Raw genomic sequence first — 21058 nt, 5'->3', positions numbered from 1 at the left:
GTGGGGAGCACGATTCATTACTTCTCTAACTTGGTTAAAAAATCAACATAAAAAGAAACATGCATTCATTAAGTCGTAATTCTGAAATGCAGATCAGACTCCTAAGCTGCATCTGACAGATTTCTAGTGAAATGGTAGCTATTCTTTTAGAAAAGACAAACTCAGAGGAAGCAAAGATCCATAGCACATAAACTCAGTACAGGCATGGAATCCGTTATCCAGATACCCATTATACAAAAAGTTCAGAATTACGTTAAGGCCATCTCCCATAGACTCCATTATATCCAAATAATCCATATTTTTTTTTTTTTTTTTTAAATATTTGCTATTTTTCTCTGTAATATTAAAACAGTACCTTGTACTTGATCCAAAGTAAGATATAATTAATCCTTATTGGAAGCAAACCCAGTCTAATGGGTTTATTGGGGGTTATTTATCAAAGGTCGAATTTCGAATTCACTTGAATTTTTTTTTTTTTTTACTCTAATGAATTCAAATATACCCACAACTCGAATCAAAGGTTATTTCTGAAAAAACTTTAACGTCTACTATTCAATCAAATAGTCCCGAGCTGAAAATTCGAATCTAATTCTAATCAAATTCAAATCAAGTTTTCCTCCAAAAAAAAACTTGAATGTCTGGAAGGCAATTAACATATTCAAATGGTTCAACAGACCTCTGCCATTGACTCGTAAATCAACTCAGCAGGTTTTAGGTGGCGAATATTCAAGAGAACTGTTTCAATGGTCGAGATATGATTAATCTCACATTCGAATTGGTGCTTTTTCAATTTGACACACAAAAAAAATCAAAAATTCAAATGTACCATTCGAACCTTAATAAATCTGCCCTCAATGTTTACATGATTTTCTAGTAGACTTAAAGTATGAAGGTCCAAATTACGGAAAGATCTGTTATCCAGAAAACCCCAGGTCCTGAGCATTCTGGATAACAGGTCTCATACCTGTACCTTTTAGTGTTGGATTATTATAATCCAGGTGTTTCTATCAAGGTGAATTAAAACTAGCAAAATTCAGGTTACTAAAGAGGTACCGTATGTTTTTTTTTCTATATGATGTATCCACCAGTGCAGTAAACAAAATGCACGTTGAACGTTATAGCAACCATTAGGCTCTGCTATTACTTGGTTTAGATTACAAGTTTATACATACCCTATCTAATGTATAAATGTACATCAAGCATTTTCAGCCTGATATTACAGGCCAGTTTAATGTCCGTTTGCTGAATGTTGCTGCTGAGTCAGTGAAAAGACAAACTTTGCTCAAGTCCTTATTTTGATTCCTGTGTCAGTCTGGCTAATTTAGTTGTACACACACTGCCGAGAGACCAGTTTTATGAACTCTATACAGAGCAAGGTCTCGGTATTAACTGTTAACACACTTAAGGAGCTCAAGATTTCATTTGCAAACAGTTTTAAAGGTGAGGTAATGAGCATAAAGAATGTTCCTGGTTCTGCCTGGCTGAGCTCGAGATTTGAGATTTTTTTTGCAGTTATTCTCTGATATATAAAGTGCTCTGAAATGTTCTAGAGTCAGCTCCTATCTATTAAGTAGAATAAAACACTAAAATATTTGCCTCATGAAATTGAAATTCTTCATTTTAGTTCTTGGCAGTCGTTCAACACATTATTGCTTCTTTTCATAAAAGCATTAATGCCAGCATACAGTTGGTAGAATAATGAGAGATAGTGTATTCAGAAGAGGGAGTGCATTAACATAGGAGAACTTTTGTTCATGTTCATAGGAGCAATTTATATAGTGAATTAAGTACCCCCTATTGTAAAATATAAGGATATTATAACTTTCCGAGGAATTCCTTGACCATATAAAAGCAAGGCCAAGTGTTATTATACAGGTCATGGAACTCCGAGGTGACTTCTAGTGTCTTTATATTTTACAACAGGGGGTAATTTATTTATTATAAAACATAAGTTTCAGTGAGTCATGTGACAGAAATGACATCACTAAGCTCTGATTATAACGATGACATCACTAAGCACCGTTTATAAGGATATAATACGCATGAGTGATGAATATCCTGTAAATTATAACCTTAAAAATGGTGCTTAGTGATGTCATTGGTTATAATCTGAGTTTAGTGATGTCATTTCTGTCACCTGCCTCACTGAAACGTGTGTATTATAATAAATGAAGTTCCATGACTTCTATAAAATCACTTGGCCTTCGACCTTATGCTTTTATAGGGTCATGGAACACCTCAGTAATTTATAATATCCTTATATTTTACAAGAGGGAATACTTTATTCACTATATATTTTACAGAATATTCATGGCTCTAGTGTATTATATATGTATAATGGAGTGTTGCTTAGAATTACGTTTTTTTCCACTATCCAAAACAGTTTTTTGTTAGAGGACCCTTTCAGCATTTTAATAACCAGCATGGAACCTATGCCCTTATGCTGAAATGAATGGAAGATGAAACCATTTAATAAAAAATATATTTGGATTCTGACAATTTTCTAAATGTGTTTCTCTCTAAAAGGTAAAAACTGTCTAGAAAGATTGATTACATGGCTGCTTTACTCTCCTCAGATGCCCTCTATACTGTCCCCAGAACTGCTTAGCAAACGGGGTGCTAGGTCAGCAGTCCACTGCCAAAGGATATCCTTTTATGTTACTCTGATTTCCCATTAACCTGCTGCCAGTGGTTTCCAAGAACTGATGGATGTGTCCTTGCAGTGTTTGAGAAGAGGAGGCTCGCATGGGCTACTCTCCAGAAATAACAGCAATTGGAAATACTGCTTAGAGAGGTCAGGCAGGGATTGATAGGATAATGGCTAGTTTTGGAAAAGTCAAGGTATATTGATACCTACTGGGTTAGAGGGGATTTGTCTTGTACATAAAAAACAAAGATCTATTTGATATCTTAGGAATTGCTGATCGCAAATTCTGTATTTTAACATAAGGCGAAGGTCAGAACAGAGGTGAATGGAGTTCTCATAACACAAGGAACAGGCACTGACCTTAATAAAATGTCATCTAATCATAAATTATTAATATATCTTATAGGTGGCTTCCTTTCCTAGCAGATGTATTAGAGCTCATTCAAATAACTGGTTCCAGTACAAACAAAATCTAACAAAATAACTGCCTTTTGCACAAATTCTGCATGTAGAGAGACAGAGATTTCTGGTGTTTTTAATAGAGTGAGCTCTAATACATCTTCTAGGCAAAGATATATTGGATCATTCATCTAACACCCAACTCCTGAATGAAGACGGATCGAGGAGAAACAGATGCTGAGAGAGGAATAGTGAAGATAAACTTTATTATTAAAATACTATTTAATGAAGCTGTAGTGAAGAGTTTACCATTATATTTAACATGCAATACAAACCATTCTCTTGGATGACCCCACACATTACACATTCAAACTCATCCTCTTGTCTTCCTTTTTTTTTCCTTCTTAAAAGAGCCTCAATAATAATATAATCTGCTGAAGAAAAGAGTGACTGTAAACCCTACTTATAAACAGAGCATAGTATCCTTTTGAAGTGTCATTGTACTGATCAGTTAGGGATTTTGAAAACAGTAGGAGGAAAATGCCTTTTTATTGCTGAATAAAAGAAGGATCTCTCCTTGACGGTGCAAGGAGACATTGCCTTGTAGGCATTCTACTTCTGACACAGCTGATTTTGACATAAGCTTTTATCAGCTAGCGAGTGAGAGTGATTCTCAGACATGAATGAGCTAGAATGGTTATGGCTGCAACCTGGGAGTCACACCTTTGTTTTCCACCATTGTAATAAATGTCATAAGAGCTTTAGGTATAAAAGAACTCTTTTCCTGGACTACATCTCTTAGAGGAACAGTTCAGTGTAGAAATGAAACTGTGTTCAGTGATTTGAAGGGGGGCCATATGGGGCATAGCACGCAGGTAAGATTCAAACGCAAACTCCCATGTGACCTCCTCTTCAAGGTGCTAACTAACTAAGAGTTTGGAGAGCTGCAAAGGAGTAAGCTTTGTTCTAGCTATTATGTTAGAGTGGCAACCCTAGTGGGTGCTGAGACGTTGTAGTCTCTGTGGGTGCTGAGATGTTGTAGTCCAGCAGCATTGGGGTACTGCAACATTGCTATAGAAAATTTATGTCCCCATTGACTTGTAATCTAGTTATTACCATTCAGACTTAATAAAGCATTTCTAATGAGGATTTAAAGTCAATCTCTTTAGAACACTAAATAAAAGCCATTTTAAATTAAAAAAAAACTTGTGAGTTTAAAGGACAATCAATTGAAGGATGCAATATGGTTTAGGAGTGTGGGGGGTTTGGGTGGTCTGTGCTACTTTTTCAGACAGGGTATGTGGTTATTTCCAGTTCCTTTATCTTCCTCAGAGCATCAGTTAAACACTAGGTTCTTATCTGTCTGCCAGTGGCGTAGGTTGTGCTGTTTTGTTGTTACTTCTTCCTTCTCTTTTCCTTAGTGCATAATCTCCCTCAATTAACTTGCAGGTTATGGGAAATAAATGGCAGAGTTGAATGTGTCACAGTCTATGTATTCCACTGAATAACTTTTTTTTGGCATGAAAAATGTGTGTTTAATGAGATGAAACAAATGCAGCTTTGGTCCATAATATCAGAAATATGACACATAAACCCCGTTACACTTCACACTATGAAGTGTCCTCATATATCTCTGCACTAATACACAGAGGGACTTTTATATTATTATACACTTATACTGAGTGTAGCAATAGAAGAGAAAGCAATTATGTATTGCAGCTGATTTACTGATAATATTTCCTGGTTATGGGCCATTGAACAGCATACATGGGTCACTTATGGGGACTGAATGGTTTCTAAGTGTCGTTCAATGGAATCTTTAACCTGTTACTTTCCATCTATTGCTTAAAGGAAAACTATACCCCCCAAACAACGTAGGTCTCTATAAAAAGATATTGCGTAAAACCGCTTATATGTAAAGTCCTGCTTCATGTAAATAAACAAATTTTATAATAATATACTTTTCTAATAGTATGTGCCGTTGGGTAATCATAAATAGAAAATTGGCATTTTTAAAAATAAGGGCCGCCCCCTGGGATCGTACGATTCACTATGCACACAAACACACCAACAAATTATACTTCTTAGGTCACATGAGCCAATTAACAGTCAGAGTTCTGCCTTTTGCTTCAACACTTCTTCCTGTTATAGTTAGAGTTGTAGTATTTTTGGTCAGGTGATCTCTGAGGCAGCACACAGACCATCACGAAATCGGGGTTCAAGGCAAGAGATGTAAAAGGGCAATATTTACTTAAATATATATTCCAGTTTGGTAAGATTCTTTAATATGACACTTAATACGATATAAATCTGTTGCTTAAGTATTCATTTTGGTGGTATAGTTTTCCTTTAACCGCTTGGAGCTTGAACGTTACATCTCGGTCAAAAATGAATGAATTTGATGCAGCCAGACTGCCCCAGATTTAAGTCTTCGGGTTTCTTATCTTCATACTCCTGCACTTATGCATTATCATTGTCACGTCAAAATTCTATATAGTGGGATGTAAACAGAATTCTGCATATTTTATATCCTCTTCCTACTCATAATAAATTCAGTTATTTTGGACCATTGGAAGACTGGTGCTTGCATTTCTGTATGAAGCACGGCAGTGTGTATATAAGGTGCTAAAATAGTGTATAGACTGTCAGATTCTTGTGTTACTCAGTGCAGGAAGATTATATTTGATTTTAAAGGGGTTGTTCACCTTTGAGTTAACCTTTAGTATGATGTAGAGTGGTATTCTGAGACAATTTGTCATTGCTTTTTATCTTTTATTATTTGTGGTTTTTGAGCTTTTTATTCAGCAGCTTTCCAGTTTTGCAGTTTTAACAGTCTGATTGCTAGGGTCCAAATTACCCTAGCAACCATGCATTGATTTGAATAAGAGACTGGAATAGAAAGATGAGTAATAAAAATAAATCTGTATCCTTACAGAGCATTTGTTTTCAAATGGGGGTCAGTGACCCCCTCTTGAAACCCGGAAAGAGTCAGAAGCAGAAGGCAAATAATTTAAAAGTTGCCTAGAATTAACCATTCTATAACATACCAAAAGCTAACTTAAGTGTGAACCACTCCTAGGAAGTTATAGGAAGTTCTGTAGAAGCCACATGCAGAGCAATACGTGGAATTGCTATAGCCACATAATACAGGTATGGGACTTGTTATCCAGAATGCTTGGAACCTGGGATTTTCTGGATAATGGATCTTTCTGTAATTTGGATCTTCATACCTTAGGTCTACTAGAAAATCATGTAAAAATTAAATAAACCCAATAGGCTGGTTTTGCTTCCAATAATAATTAATTATATCTTAGTTTGGATACAGTACAAGGTACTGTTTTATTATTACAGAGAAAAAAAAATGATTTGGATAAAATGAAGTCTATGGGAGACAGCCTTTCTGTAATTTGGAGCTTTCTGGGTAACAGGTTTCCAGATAACTATTCAATACATGTGCAAAAGTTGACAAATCCTCCATAGCCGCAGGAAACCTCTCTGGCAGCTGCTCTAAAGAAGCAATTCATTCAAGTGTCTGCAGCTCAGTAACGAATGGTAAATGTGAATAAAGTATGTAGTATGTATTAAAGTATATACACTGATTTATAATGTATTACCATATTTATGTATAATTTATTTCTGTTGCTTAAAGTTTTTTTTTTTTTTTCATTTAAATGAGTATGGGGTAATGTACAGTAGCTTGTTCTAATGTGGGAGGGAGGATAAACGGAGAGTGTTATTTGGACTAGGCTGAATGAGGGCTTCTTCACAGAAAGTAAATTAATGAGCCTTTGACCCAAAGTATGCTGTGCATGTTTGCTTCAGCTTGTCACCGTTCTGCATAAAGCAAGCTCTGTGTCCATATAATCCAGAATGTTTCCAGAGCGTCCATGTTTGGAATGGTGTGGGCTCTACTGAACGTTCTGATTGTCATGTAGAAGTAGCCACGTCTCACAGACATTGCTGTTTTGTTTCATTGACTCCGCAGGTATTTGCTCTGCTATGGATCGCAGACTGGATGGTGCATCACATTTGGAGGAAAGGAAAAGATCCCGACAGTTTCTCCATTCCTTATCTTACAGCCCTGGGGGATCTGTTGGGCACGGCATTGCTCGCCATCAGTTTCCATATTCTTTGGATTATAGGGGACAGAGATGGAGACGTTGGAGACTGAGACGTGTAGTGCCAAACCAACCTTCTCCTGACTGTGACCAAATCTGCCAAACCCAAACAAAATGTCACATTAAGGATGAGTGGAGTGCATCTTCTCGGCACAAGCAAACATAAGGGTCCATGGCAAAAATGTTCTTTTTAGCAGGGGAGATTGAATTGAAATGCACAAATGGCACACTGCTTGTACATTTTATTAAACATTGGAGAGGACAACATGAATTTAGCTGATTGTCTTTGAAACCACAATTAATATGCACCTTACATTAAAGGGAAAAGGGTATATTTCTGGCTAAATTATTACAATATGTCAATATATTATCATGGGGAAAAATGGAGGTATTGAATTTTTTTTTTTAACTTAATTTAATTTTACTTATGTTAAGACATTTCTATGTATCATTTCTTCCATGAGCAGTTCATTCTTATTTGCAGATGTAGCAGCACCTATGTGAATGGGAAAGAGGCTGGTTTCAGTTTATATTGAGATGTAGCAGCACCTATGTGAATGGGAAAGAGGCTGGTTTCAGTTTGAAGTTGTCTGTAAGTTCCACAAAAGTCTATTATTTAACTAAGGGCTCCTTGCTCTAAATTTGTCCACACATGAACCAACCAGCAAGTCCACTGCAATCAATCAAACAGGCCACATGTAAAGACTCAGTGATCAGATTGATGCTGGTGGGCACTTGCACTTTGGGCAAATAACAATGCTTTGACTTTTTGTAACATAGGTGACTTGCCATTAAAGTGTTTCTAGGTTCTGCTTATCATGTACTATATATTTGTTTTTTATTGTGATGTAATAAAGGGGTAGTTCAACCTATAATTAAATTTTAGTAGAATGTGATCATCTCAGATCATTTGCAAATGGTCATTTTATCTTTATTTTTATTTTTTTAAGTCAACTTTTATCCAGCAGGTCAACTGTTTTCAGTCTTAGTTGTTACCTAGTTGCTAGGGTCCAATTTACCCTAGCAACGAGATTGTGTTTTAAATAGACTGGAAAATTAATTTAAGAGTTTCTGTATAGAAAGTAACAATAATAAAACCTTATAGGGTACAATGTTTGACTGCAGGGATCAATGACCCCCATCAGCCAGATAATGTTTAAAATTCAAAAGAAGCAGGAAGGGACATTTTTTTCCAGTCTTTGAACTAAGACAATTAAAAATTATGAAGAATAGAGCTTTCTATAACACACTAAAAGTTAACTCAGCGGTGAACTACCCCTTTAAGCAAATCTGTAAATGAAAGCTGTCCTGTTTCTGTTCTTTTTTGCAATTGTTGCTGGGTACGTAAAGGGACAGTATACACCCCTTTTCAACATTAACTAAATGAATAGAGCTTGTGCTGGACATACTTTTTGCCTATTATCTTAATTAATAAATATGGTTTTTGCTACATTTACCAGTAAATACGAATATGAAGCCAACTTCATTTTAGCACTTCCTTCCTTCTGGTCCCAAAGAACTTCAAAGGAACTGATACAACTAATTACCAGTTCACTGAGATGCCCCTAGTAATAAGCTGCTGCTTATAGAAGGAAAACATTTGATTGTTTAAGGGCAGGACTCCGCAAAATGCATTGTTCATGCGACGTGACACGACTGTCGGATGCAGATGCTGCGTCTGCATCCGACAGTCGTGTCGCATGAACAATGTGACACGATCCGACAATAGTATTACTTACCTTATTTCCGTCGCATCCGACGTGACGCCTGCATTTTTGCACAGCTCGTCTGAACTTGCCGGAATCGTCTGTGGAGTCCTGCCCTTAAGATAGATAAGGAGCTCTGAACAAATTGTCCTGTTTATAAAAGTGAACATAGTCTTAACTTGGCCATATACTCGCCAAACGAGCAGATCTTTCCCTGATATGCCCAAATTCAGGTGGGGAATATCAGACTGACCTAATCGTTTGGCCCTTTGCTCCAACAATAGTTCACGTCAGGGCTGTATTTAGGTCCGATGCTGCCCTAGGCATCGTACCTAAACATGTCCCTACGTCGTGCTCGCTGACGACACGCCAGTGCACTGATGTCACACATCGTATGCTTTGTCATCACGCACTGTTTTCGATGGAAGTGACGACATCGTGCCATGCGCATGGCATCACTTTCGCATTCTTCCTCTGCCCCTCACCCCCTCTGCTCTGTCACCGGATTTCCTATGGAAGGGTGTGGAGGGTTTAATAAAAACAAACAAAACAGGCACCCAAAACCATGCCGCCATAGGCACAGGCCCTCGGGAGGCCTATATTTAAATATGCCCTGGTTCACGTGAGGGTATATAGACTTTTGGGGCGCAGACTGCATAAATGAAGTGATATGCTCCTCTCCCTGACAGGATTGTCAAACCTGCCTGATTGACATCTTGCTGATTTTTGGCCAGATAGTGGTCGGGAAGGCCTGTTGGAGCATGGCCACCTTAACATTCAAATTCGTGCTTTATAATTGCAAAAAAGTAGAAAATAAAACAATAGGCAGAATGTAATTTCAACCCAAGTTGTGTGCGCTCATTTTTAGCAAAGGTGTTTTCAGGTGTATACTGTCCCTTTAAAAGGAAGGCAACTGTATGAGTCCCCTATTGCACAGTATGTACAGTAAGACCATTAGTGCTGTGAGACATGTAGTATAGAGCATAATCCGTTATGAATGTATGAAAATGAATGTATGTCTGATACTGTAAAGAATGCAGTTACAGTACTATCCATAAGAATATTCCTTTCATTTCTAAGTGGGCAGTTGTCAGTTTAGTGTTCCCAAAACGGTAACCGCAGTATTCATAGAGCTTCATGCACACTGGCAGTTTTATATTGCTTGTCTGAGGAACCTGTATAAATGTCTGTGCTTGGGCCCGTGGGAATGAATAACAAACCCAGACACTGATGTTCCCGGTAGTAAGGAGCACTCCCTTTTCTGTGCATTTAGGTGTCTGCTCTCCTCATTACAGGGGCCAATTGGGATGATAATATGCACTGGCCTAGCTCTAGGCTTCAGCTGGATATCTGGAACATTGGTCTATGGTGAGGCTCAAATGGATTTATTGAATCCTATAAATGGCTCTAGCTGCTTCTACTTCTAAATAGAGCCTATATAAAGTGTTGCACTCCACTTGTGCTACTGTTTCTATGTTGTGTAAAAATGGTACTTAACGGCAGCTACTGCACATGCCCAAAAACCTCATAATTCTGGTAGTTTTCTGGTAGTTTTTTTGGATTTGTCCTCAGTGTCGAGTGTTCTGATCATAAGAGGCCATGACGGAAAATCGAGATGCCCTGCTCTAGAAAACACAATATAACAGAAGGCCTAACACACAGCCTTTTAAATTTAGCCTTAAAATTTGACAAAAGGCCAAACTGCAATGTTAGAGCCATATTGGACCAAGCAAAGCACTGACCTCTGTTTCGAACCACCAATAAAGACAATGAAGTTAATTCCTGTTATACTGTGTGCTTCTTTTCATAGGCCTTGTCCGTGCTAAATATGTGTAGAATGAATAAAGCTGCCCGACGTGGTCACAACTGAAGAGGAACAGAATGCAGAAGGAATGAATGTATTTATCCTTCATACAAATGTTAACATTTATTGAAAGGTTGTATGTTTGCATCACTAATATGGAAATATTTTGTAGCCAAGATTATTCTTAGTACGATGAGGGGAAAGTGCATGGCAATCCCTTCTAATCCGCTCTGTTCCTGCTGGGGGAAAAGAAGACCACAGCCGTGAATGGTTTCATGATGTCTGAATACTTACACAAATCAATAAGCCACTGAGTCCTATCTGCACATTGCCCTGCTGATGAATTATCAATGGTTTCCCCGGATCCTAAGGTGAGAGAGAAAACATTGGTAATATTTCTTCATGTTGGACGTTGACTGTCCAATCCCTTGTACCACAGTGAATGGCACAGCCTCACAAAGGCACAAATGGACACACGATTGAGCACATTTTTATCCTATTCAATCCTATTTAAGGGATTTGTGCCTGTACATGTTTCTTTAAAGGGATTCGTCATGATTTTTATGATGTCGTATTTATTTCCAAATTACACTGTTTATACTGCAAATAATTCACTCAATAATATAAAACTTCAATCAGGAACAAGCAAGTGTATTTTTTTTTTGTTGTAATATTGGTGTGCAGGCAGCCATCTCAGGTCATTTCGCCTGGTCATGTGCTTTCAGTAGGAGACAGCACTTTAGGATGGAACTGCTTTCTGGCAGGCTGTTGTTTCTCCTACTCAATGTAACTGAAGGTGTTGCAGTGGGACCTGGATTTTACCATTGAGTGCTTTTCTCAGATCTGCCAGGCAGCTGTTATCTTGTGTTAGGGAGCTATTATCTTGTGTTACCTTCCTACCTAAATGTAATAAAATTTGTTTGCTCTTTTGAGAATAACACAAGAACACGTATTATGGCAAGGGGAAGGGGACCTTGGAATTGGCCATCTGCCTGCACCTGCCAGTATTTCCTGGGTTACCTAATCAGGTTGTATCAGTAGCTGCAGCTGCCTCGTGACTCAAAGTGAATCTAACTGCAGCCATTAATACTTCCCAGTGATCCCTTGCATTGATTTTAAACCCCCAGAGAATCAGCCTTTCCTCATTTCCTTTTAATTGTAGTCCAATTATTTACTGAAAAAGCTACAGAATTTGTAGGGTTAACTGACTATACAGGAGTTGTGTAGAAGGTGCCTAAAAAGTAAAGACAATCATACACGGGCCAATAAGAGCTGCCAGGCTGCCTATTCAGCAGCTCGAAGCTCCATTTATGGAGCTCTTGACAAGTCCTGTCTGATCGATATCTAGCTGAAAATTGAATAGAGATCAGTCATGCAGGTTTAAAAATCCCATTGGACAAGGATCACATCAGCACACAGAATTGGCCCTCTACCGATGGGTCTGCCGAGGGCTCTCTACCAACAGGCCTGCCCACAAATCCGGCCCTGGGTCTGCCTAGGCCCCTATTATGCTTTAGATCTAACCATATATGCCCAGCACAAGGGTTGCTGCTATGAGTTTCAAAGAAAGCAGCTGAGCTGAAAACCTGCTTTTATATCCCATTTAACCTGCTCAGCTGCAGGAAAGCCACCTCCGGCATTAAGGGGGGTCAGGATCATCCCTGAGTACCTGATCTATATTACTCTATAGTCAAATAAATTCTTCCAAAGCTATTGGTTAAAATAAACTTATTGCATAATTTACTGTATGCTTTAAAGGAACAGTAGCAAACAAATAAGTGCTTTAAAGTAATTAAAATGTAATGTACTTTTGCTATGCATCGGTATAAGTGTTAGAAAGACTACTATAGTCGTTATTGTGTAGCCATGGGGGCAGCCATTGAAGCTAAAAAGGGAGAAAAGGCACAAGCTACTTGGGAGATAACAGATATGCTCTGTAATAGAAAACAATGGGGTTTAAGGGTTAGTTCACACAGAGCGTTTTGGGGAGAATTGGTCGCCTGGCAACTAATCGCCTCGTTTTTGCGGCGACCAATCTCCCCAAACGCCTTCCCTGTTCCTGTGCCGGCTAAAATGAAAAAAAAAAAAACGCTGGCGCTAATCACACGAGGCGATTCGTTTTCCGAAGTCGCCCGAAGTTTCCTCGTGAGGTGTTCGGGGAGATTGGTCGCCGAAAAAATGAGGCGATTAGTCGCCAGGCCACCAAATCTCCCCAAAATGCTCTGTGTGAACTAAGGGCTCTTACTGACAAGCGGTTGAAGCCGTGCTCCCTTGCATTCCGTTTTTGTGCATTCAGCCACAGGGGAGCGCAGGAATAGACGCATTTAGCTTTTTTCAATGGAGCTGTACTCACACAGACGCGTGTAGGCGCCGAACGCAGGTTGAGACGCAACATGCAGTTTTCCTGCGTTCGGCGCCTACACGCACCTGTGTTAGTACAGCCCCATTGAAAAAAGCTAAATGCGTCTATTCCTGTGCTCCCCTGCGGCTGAACGCAGAAAAACAGAACGCAGGGGAGCGCAGCTTCAACCGCTCGTCAGTAAGAGCCCTTACCCTAACAGAGTGCATCTGGTATCTGTTGTGGAACAAGTGCTTTGAATGGATGCCCCCATGGCTAGTAGCTTGTTTATATAATATAGTAGTCATTCTGAAACAAACACACCAGTTGTGCAGTGCAGGGCAACAGAACCTTATATTTAAATTACTTACACTGTTACTGTTCCTTTAATGTCTTTTTCATCTGAAATCATAATATAAATACTGAATTTGATGAAAATCACTGGGAGGGTTAAAGCTCAGTACATACTGGAAAATCTGATTTTAGCCAGACATCCGAGTGGGTAGGTCACTGCCCAAGTTTAGGTCACTGATCTAACCCGTCCAATCAAAATGGACGAAATCCAGATTTGTTCTTTTAGACAACAAATACATGATCAGTTATCAGTCAGTTTAGTCTCTGACCTATGGTCAGTAAAATATGGTGTTTTTTTCCCAAATGCCTGAGGCATCCGACCCACTTGCACAGTCTGCTCAGGAACCACATTTTTTTGGCTACCAGGGAGATGGGGACAACAATTTCCCACCCCAGGGTAAAGTTCCACCAGAGGCAAGGTTAACATGTTGAATCATGGCAGCAGTGGTACGACTCTAAATCCAAAGATCCAAGAGATAAAAGGAGTAATTGCAGCACATTATCATCAAAGCACAGTCGTCTTATGCCATAAACTGCCTTTGGCCACAGCGCGTGGGATCACATTGAGATAAATCAGGCAGCTGCTAACATTTTGATTCTTTTTTTGTTAAGTGATACATAATCACAGGTCTCTTACGTGCATTAATTATACTAATTTGCATTTTTAACTGAGCATATGATTAAATATAGTTCAAATTACGCTAATTATTAACCACGGAAATAGATCGTCTAGGCTAGACCTGCATAGAACCAAATCTATATGTTCACTTCTGTAGCATTCAGTGAATTAAATGGTATACATCAAAAATCATGTGGGCAATATGGTGAATATGGTTTGGCAAAAGAGAAAATAAACCAGAACCATATCTTAGTTCTGTTCCACTACAATAAACTACAGTGAAAATAATTAAAATGAATACTTTTACAACCGAATTTAATCTTTGCTGCAGCTTAAATAGCGCTATACTCTTTTCTGTTCATTTAAGGCTTCTCGTTTTTATACAAATATAGAAGGCCATCTCCCATAGATTAAATTTTATCCGAAAAATCCAAATTTTTAAAAATGATTTCCTTTTTTTCTATCTTAGTATCAAACGAAAATATAATTAATCCTTATTGGAAGCAAACCCAGCCTATTGGATTTATTTAATGTTTAGATGATTTTCTAGTAGACTTAGGGCTTTAGCACACTGGCAGATTAGGGGAGATTTAGTCGCCTGGCGACTAATCGCCTCTTCTTCAGTGTGACAATCTCCACGAACTGCCTTCCCCCTGCCTTCCGCCTGCTAAAATGAAAAATCGCCTGCGGCAATGCACTCACAATGCTTAGGTTTCCAAAGTTGCCTCACGAGGAAACTTTGGGCGACTTCGGAAGGCAGTTCAGGGAGATTGTCGCCCCGAAGAAGAGGCGATTAGTCACCAGGCGACTAAATCTCTCCGAATCTGCCCGTGTGCTAAAGACCTTAAGGTATGATCCAAATTACGAAAAAAACAGATCCTGAGCATTCTGGATAACAGGTCCCATAACTGTATATCTTTATTTAGGTTTCTAAACTGTAACAATCTGATAAAATATTTAAAGAGCTTATGTAAAGAGGTGCATAACTGAACATCCAAAAATAAATCAGAATGTATTTTTTTATACACAGACATACCTTATTCCCAGACAATTAAAAGGAACATATGTAGTCCACATGCACAGTACAATAAACCATTGGGTAACTGGTTAAAGATGTCACTTAATCCATACAAAAAAAAAACTTTTTCAGTATCAGACCATGTGTTTTGTTTTTTTTAACCTTTACTAAACCCTTATTTAATAAGAGAGTCCCTTCATAACCAAAATGCCCTATGAATTCTGCCTCTGTCTAGATAACACCCTTGTCCCTTGTCAATGGTACTTTTTCCAACAGTCTGAATGCATACCTACAGTATCTAGATGAAAAGAATTCATCAATTTCCATTTGGCCTACAACCCTGGAATAAATGGCGTCTGCGTATGTGATGTCAATGAAGAGTTGGTTGAAAGATTTGCTCCGACAAATAAGACATTTATATCAATTCACCAACGTAAGCCTTTGGGTCACTTTGTGATACAACAAACCCGAGTGAAACCAAATAAAAGCAATGAAATCAGGAAATCAGTATAACCAGAATTTATTTAATAAAGTGCATGAAACAGTATCTTCTGATGAATATCATTTAGGAGATTTTCTCTACCAGACCTGGCAGTAATTGCTAATAGTTCATATGAAACTGAGCAGCCAGCCATAAAACACAATTTTATCTTGAGGAGAGGCATGTTACAGCCCTTTTTATCTTATAGAAGCATAGGAAAAATGATAAACGAGCCATCGCTATGGATAAAATGGGTTGATTTGTAAACAGCAGTTCAGCTACCAAAAACGTTTGGCCTTGTGTGTTTATATGGTCATGGGCCTCCTTAGTGACTTCTGATAGGCTTATGTTTTAAAACAGGGTATATTCTTCTTTATGTATTATAGGCAATTTAATGGGATGGGAGACATGGAGATGGCTTGCCTTTGTGGGGAGACTTCTGTAACTACAATAACTGGACATCAAAGCCAACAGTATATTAACTGTAATACAAAAAAACCCAGAATATTATATTCGGTATATAGTCTGCACCATAAGAGCTCCATTTATATAGTTTGAGGCAACCCTGTGATGTCAGCTTGAGGCTAAGTGCTCTGAGCATGAAACGCGTCATGCTGTGTCCTGATTCTTTCTCTCTCTCTCTATTTTAAGGCTTGGGCGATATCAATAAACAATGTCATCTTCATTTTTAAATTCCATCTACCTATGGAAGTTGCTGGAACTCCCGTATTCATCTGTCCATCTTTGGTTTTGTGAAATACTTGCTCTGATGACTCACTGATACCTGGGACACATCTGTCTTTATAAATGTAATAGACAGTTTTTCTCCATTTTATATGCATCAGTGTTATTCAAATCTCTTTGGGCCAAAAGTTTCTATTTTCAGCGACAGCCCAGATCCTAAGGGGTTCAGGAGTGGGTGTAGGGCTGTAACACAATGTTCCATACTGTGACCTGCTTAATATAGTAACAAGTTCATAAGGATATTTCAGCCTAGATCATACAAGTGCCTCCTACCCAATATGTCACACCACCTATCCTTGGAAAAACACATACCGTATATATATATATATATATATATATATATTTATATTTATATATTTATATTTATTTATATATTTAACATTCATGAGGTGAAAGCTCTTGCTTGGGGGTTGGCTTGGGCAAGTAATCTAGCTATGTGTAAACAGCAACAAAGTTTGTTTGCATTGTTTTTGCATTCCCTGATTGATTCAACTTTAGGCTTTAAAAGGGCAGTATACCACTTTTTTTCAACATGAACTTAATAGGGCAGTATACAGTATATTCAACATGAGTACAGTGAAGTCTTGTGTCACTTGCGTTAATGGAATCCTTCTGTAGTGACAGGTGGATTTTTGTCCTGGAAGCATTTCATTTAAGGTACCTGACTACAAACTAATTTTTAAGTTCCAGTACCTGGAAACTCAGGTCAGCCAGAAGGAAATGTACTTTGGAGACATGCAGATGGCGTAATTTTGTGAATTGCAGTGCTCAGTCTGGGGCTAAACAAATGGCAGAAGAAAGTGAGGAGTTTCCTGTGTGGTTGTGGACTGACACACCAGATGTGTGAAGTACGAGAAAACACTAAGCAACTTCTATCTTTCATCCCCAATTGCAACTGGGGGACCTCTTAAAACCACCATCCAATTATATTTTTTACTGGAAACAGCAAAAGTCTGTGATTTATCTGACATACAGAAATTTCAGATGAAGTCACTTCTTTTAACTTTATATCAGTAGCGGTGTCTCTCAAGGCAAAATTGTGATTTAAGAGGAACCTCTTGCATATTTTTCTTCTGAGGCTTTAACAAAAATGGCATGAATCACTGTGTCAGGTACTATTTAGGATCGCATCTCAAGTAGCTAACAGCAATGTGCAAATTTTAGTTCCCGTGATAAATTTCTCTTCTAGATAAATACTTTTCCTTCTTCCTCTACCAGTTTGCATTGGTACGCTGGAACACTTATGTATGTAATATGAAGACTGAGTTCAAGGCAGGTCAGCTGAAAGCCTATGGGCCCAAATGTAAACCTGCAGGAGTTTGTTAGGGCACCCAGCTTGCTCATAGGCTCGATTGAATGTTGTACTCTATATTATCTAGTCTCCCAACATAGCACCAATTTATTTATTTATATATAAAAAGTAGATAAACCAATGAGAATACCTTAATATGTGAAACCTGAACATGTGAAATCAAAGCATGGACCAGAGCCAGCAGCCAGGGATTCACAGTTGGATGTTAATGGTGGAAAGTCTCCTATATTAAGCCTAATATATCATTGAAATGATAAATGATAGGGAGTACCATAAGTGTACAATACGACATCCCTAATATTTCAGTTACCGAATAATATGTAAACCTAGATATCCCAGAACTACAAGAAATAACCCAATATACCCGGAACTGGTATATGCGGACCCCTGATATGGCAGCCCTAGTGGGCCTGGACCCACCCAGTACAACACTGGTTGTGAACAGGGTCAGACTGGGCTGAAGGGACACTGGGAAAAAAACCCAGTGAGCCCTGTCGGCTCAGATCCATTGCCCTGCCTGAAACTCAGCACACCGTGACCTCTCCCTGAATGATAGAAGAAAAGCAGGTATGCACTGGTTGGGGGGCGGAGGCAGCCCCACCTTGCCCGACCCCCCCCAGTCTGACATTGGTTGTGACATTAAGGTCCCATATTTCTTATAGTACAGTAAGGAAAAAAAACATATTTACTGAATAATTCAGGGCCCCTATAGCTTGAAGTACAGTGGATAGCAACATATATCCTAGCAGTGTAATTCAGAGGACATAAAGCCTGTAGTATAATGGAGAGCACCAGAAGTACCAGAAGTATAGTTCAGATCTGACATAGCCTGTATAACAATGGAGAACCTTATATACCAATACTAATATTCCAAAAAACCCATAAAGGGACAGCTCATGCTTTTTAAAGCAGAATTTCCTTTTTAGACATTAATCTAAATGTCAATAGACCCAGTGAATCTGCAGCCTAAAACCCCCAAACACAGAATATCACATGTTAAAGCAAAATAAACATAAAAGAATGTAGTCAGGAATTAATATTTCCTCTGATCTGACACATGTTTTATTCATAGGTTTTGCAATTGTTTTCCGTAAACCGCACTTCTCTGCTCACCCTGGCACTGCCAGATCCCTCAGGGTGGCTGTTACATAATACATAGGTCTAGCATTCTCTTGGTCCCCTCTGTGTTTGCACGCAATGCCCTGGATTCTGTACTGCAGCAGAAGCAGCAACGGTTTCAGTAAATCTAACAATGTAAAATATCCAATTTGCACTTTTTTTTTGCAAAGTTTTTTTTCCACACAACAATCTCTGAGATTAAGGCACGACCAGAGAGCCCTATCTGGGCTTCCCTGAAACGAGTCCTTTCTTTATGGTGATTAGCAAGACTTTATTGACGGCTGCCCTGAGCAAAGGAGTAATGTGAAATTGCAGCAGATATATCACTAAGAAACATTCACAGGAAATCTATGCCGTTCTGTTCTCTGGATAACTTGGGAGAACGGAGCATCTGCAATTCATTTGACAGCTGGATGACTCTGATAAAGGATTGATTATGTGTGTGTGGCCAGCATTTTGTGATAAGGACCCACCAATTAATCACCCCAAAGCTTGTTCATTTGCTCAGATAAGGTTTTCAATTTCACCCCTTCCTCGTATCCACATGAGGATGTTTGCTAAATTGGATTAAAAAAAGCTAATTCCCATTCGACTTACTTGAAGGCATCCCCATACTGCAGCCATACATGAGGGTATCCCAGGAACAAAATCTTATCTCTTATACGCAAATTACAATGATTTTCTTTGGCACTGAAATCCTTGGATAATATTAGATAAGTAAACTGCTGTTATGTTGTGAAAATGTGTTCATTTTAGTTTGTTAATGCAGGAAAGTAATGACTGGGGGCATACAGCTCATGTATTCTATTGCCAGGAATTGGGACAGACTCAAATATTGATCTTCTAATTAAAGAACAAGGAGACCTAAATACACTCTACTAGTTTGTTAGGAACCCCCAATAAGCAAAACTGCAAAACGTTTGCCTTTGTGTCACCCTTGTGTATTCTCTTCCAGCGGAGGTGACAAAACATCAGAAAATACCTTCACACTGAATTATAAAAGTCATGATGCATAAATGATGGGAATTGCATTCTCCTGCATTTTTCTGACACTCATGCAATCTAAATGTTTGTTCTATTCTAAATTTTGTCTCCCGCTTTGGAGAATATTAGGCCTGGATGGCAAAATATAGCTTGTGCCATCGCCTTAAAGGAGACAAGCTATCTGTAGAGAAGGAAATGAGGCACGATTGGTGGTCCTTATGTGAATGATTGCCTTTTATTGTACAACCCCTGCAGCCTGGGGAGATTAGAAAAAGCATAGGAGTACTGTCATCATACAACAAAAGGAACACATAAAAAGATAGCATGGATGGTGAATCACCATAATTTTCTCAATCCAGGACTGGGAGAATCACCGTACCACCCAGTGTCATAACTAAAGGGAATAACTGAGTATCAGAGAATAGTAGCAATAAAACATTAATGTATTATCATTAGAACACCTAAAAGGGAATTCTCTCCTGATAGTGACACCTGGTATTATGCCACCAGATCATTAGTCTAAGGGGGGGGTTAAGCTCCCCATAGATGTGACGATTCTTATTGCCAAACGAACAATTTTAGTCCGACCAATCCTTCGAAATTATTGTGCGGTTAGTGGGATTCGAACGATCGTACATCTTATGATTTTTCGGCCGACATCTGTCAGGAAATTGATCGGCCAGGTCAAAAAATCTTTGTCGGTCCCAGTGCAATCTATCTATGTTTGCAGGGCCAAGCAGGCAGCTCCCCTTTGTTTTCCTGGCAAATTGGTCTTTTTAGTTGATGGTCAATTCACACGATCGTTCAGAGAAAATTGTGGTCTCATTATGAGGATCTGATCTTTTAAAAATCTCAACATCTATGGCCAGCTTTAGTCAGGGAGTGTGAGGACATTAGTGGCAGAAGTAGACAAAGTCAGACATAACCCTAAATATATTAAATCCTGGTAAACCCCCCTCCCTAAAATAAAAAAGCAATGTTGTGCAATGTTTCTTTTTTTTTTTGTTTTATTTGCAGTATTGGGATTAGGCCGAATCCCCAGATCCTTTATAAAAGATTCAGGCGAATACCGAACCGAATCAGAATCAGAATTTGCATATGCACACATCCTGGATTCGGTGCATCTCTATTAAAAAATCGTTTAAAAATTAAATAAACCCAATAGGATTGTTTTGCTTTCAGTAAGGATTAATTATATCTTAGTTTGGATCAAGTACAAGGGACTGTTTTATTATTAGAAAGTAATAGGAAATCATTTTTAAATATTTGAACTATTCATTCAGTCTCTGGGAGGTGGCCTTCCTGTAATTCGGAGTTTTCTGGATAACGGGTTTCACAGCCTGCGTTGTGTGCAAGACTGGTGTGTCATTGTCATTGTGGACTGGTGTCTAACAAACCACCACTAAACTCTGTCC

The 21058-nt window shown here is 38.6% G+C and overlaps 1 protein-coding gene across 2 annotated transcripts in view; it reads left to right on the top strand.

Moving 5' to 3' along the window:
* Positions 1-10649, top strand: part of slc41a2.L (solute carrier family 41 member 2 L homeolog) — a 40365-nt gene extending 29716 nt beyond the window's left edge. The window contains exon 11 of one of the 2 annotated variants that reach the window (XM_018251006.2): positions 7032-10649. In XM_018251006.2, the coding sequence (XP_018106495.1) occupies positions 7032-7217 (186 nt within the window). In that variant the 3' untranslated portion in view covers positions 7218-10649. 2 annotated transcript variants of the gene reach the window in all.
* The last annotated feature ends 10409 nt before the right edge of the window (positions 10650-21058 follow it).

The sequence above is a fragment of the Xenopus laevis genome, chromosome 3L, assembly GCF_017654675.1.
Source record: "Xenopus laevis strain J_2021 chromosome 3L, Xenopus_laevis_v10.1, whole genome shotgun sequence".
In the NCBI taxonomy this organism is placed as follows: Eukaryota; Metazoa; Chordata; class Amphibia; order Anura; family Pipidae; genus Xenopus; species Xenopus laevis.
This window is presented reverse-complemented; position numbering and strand designations above follow the sequence as displayed.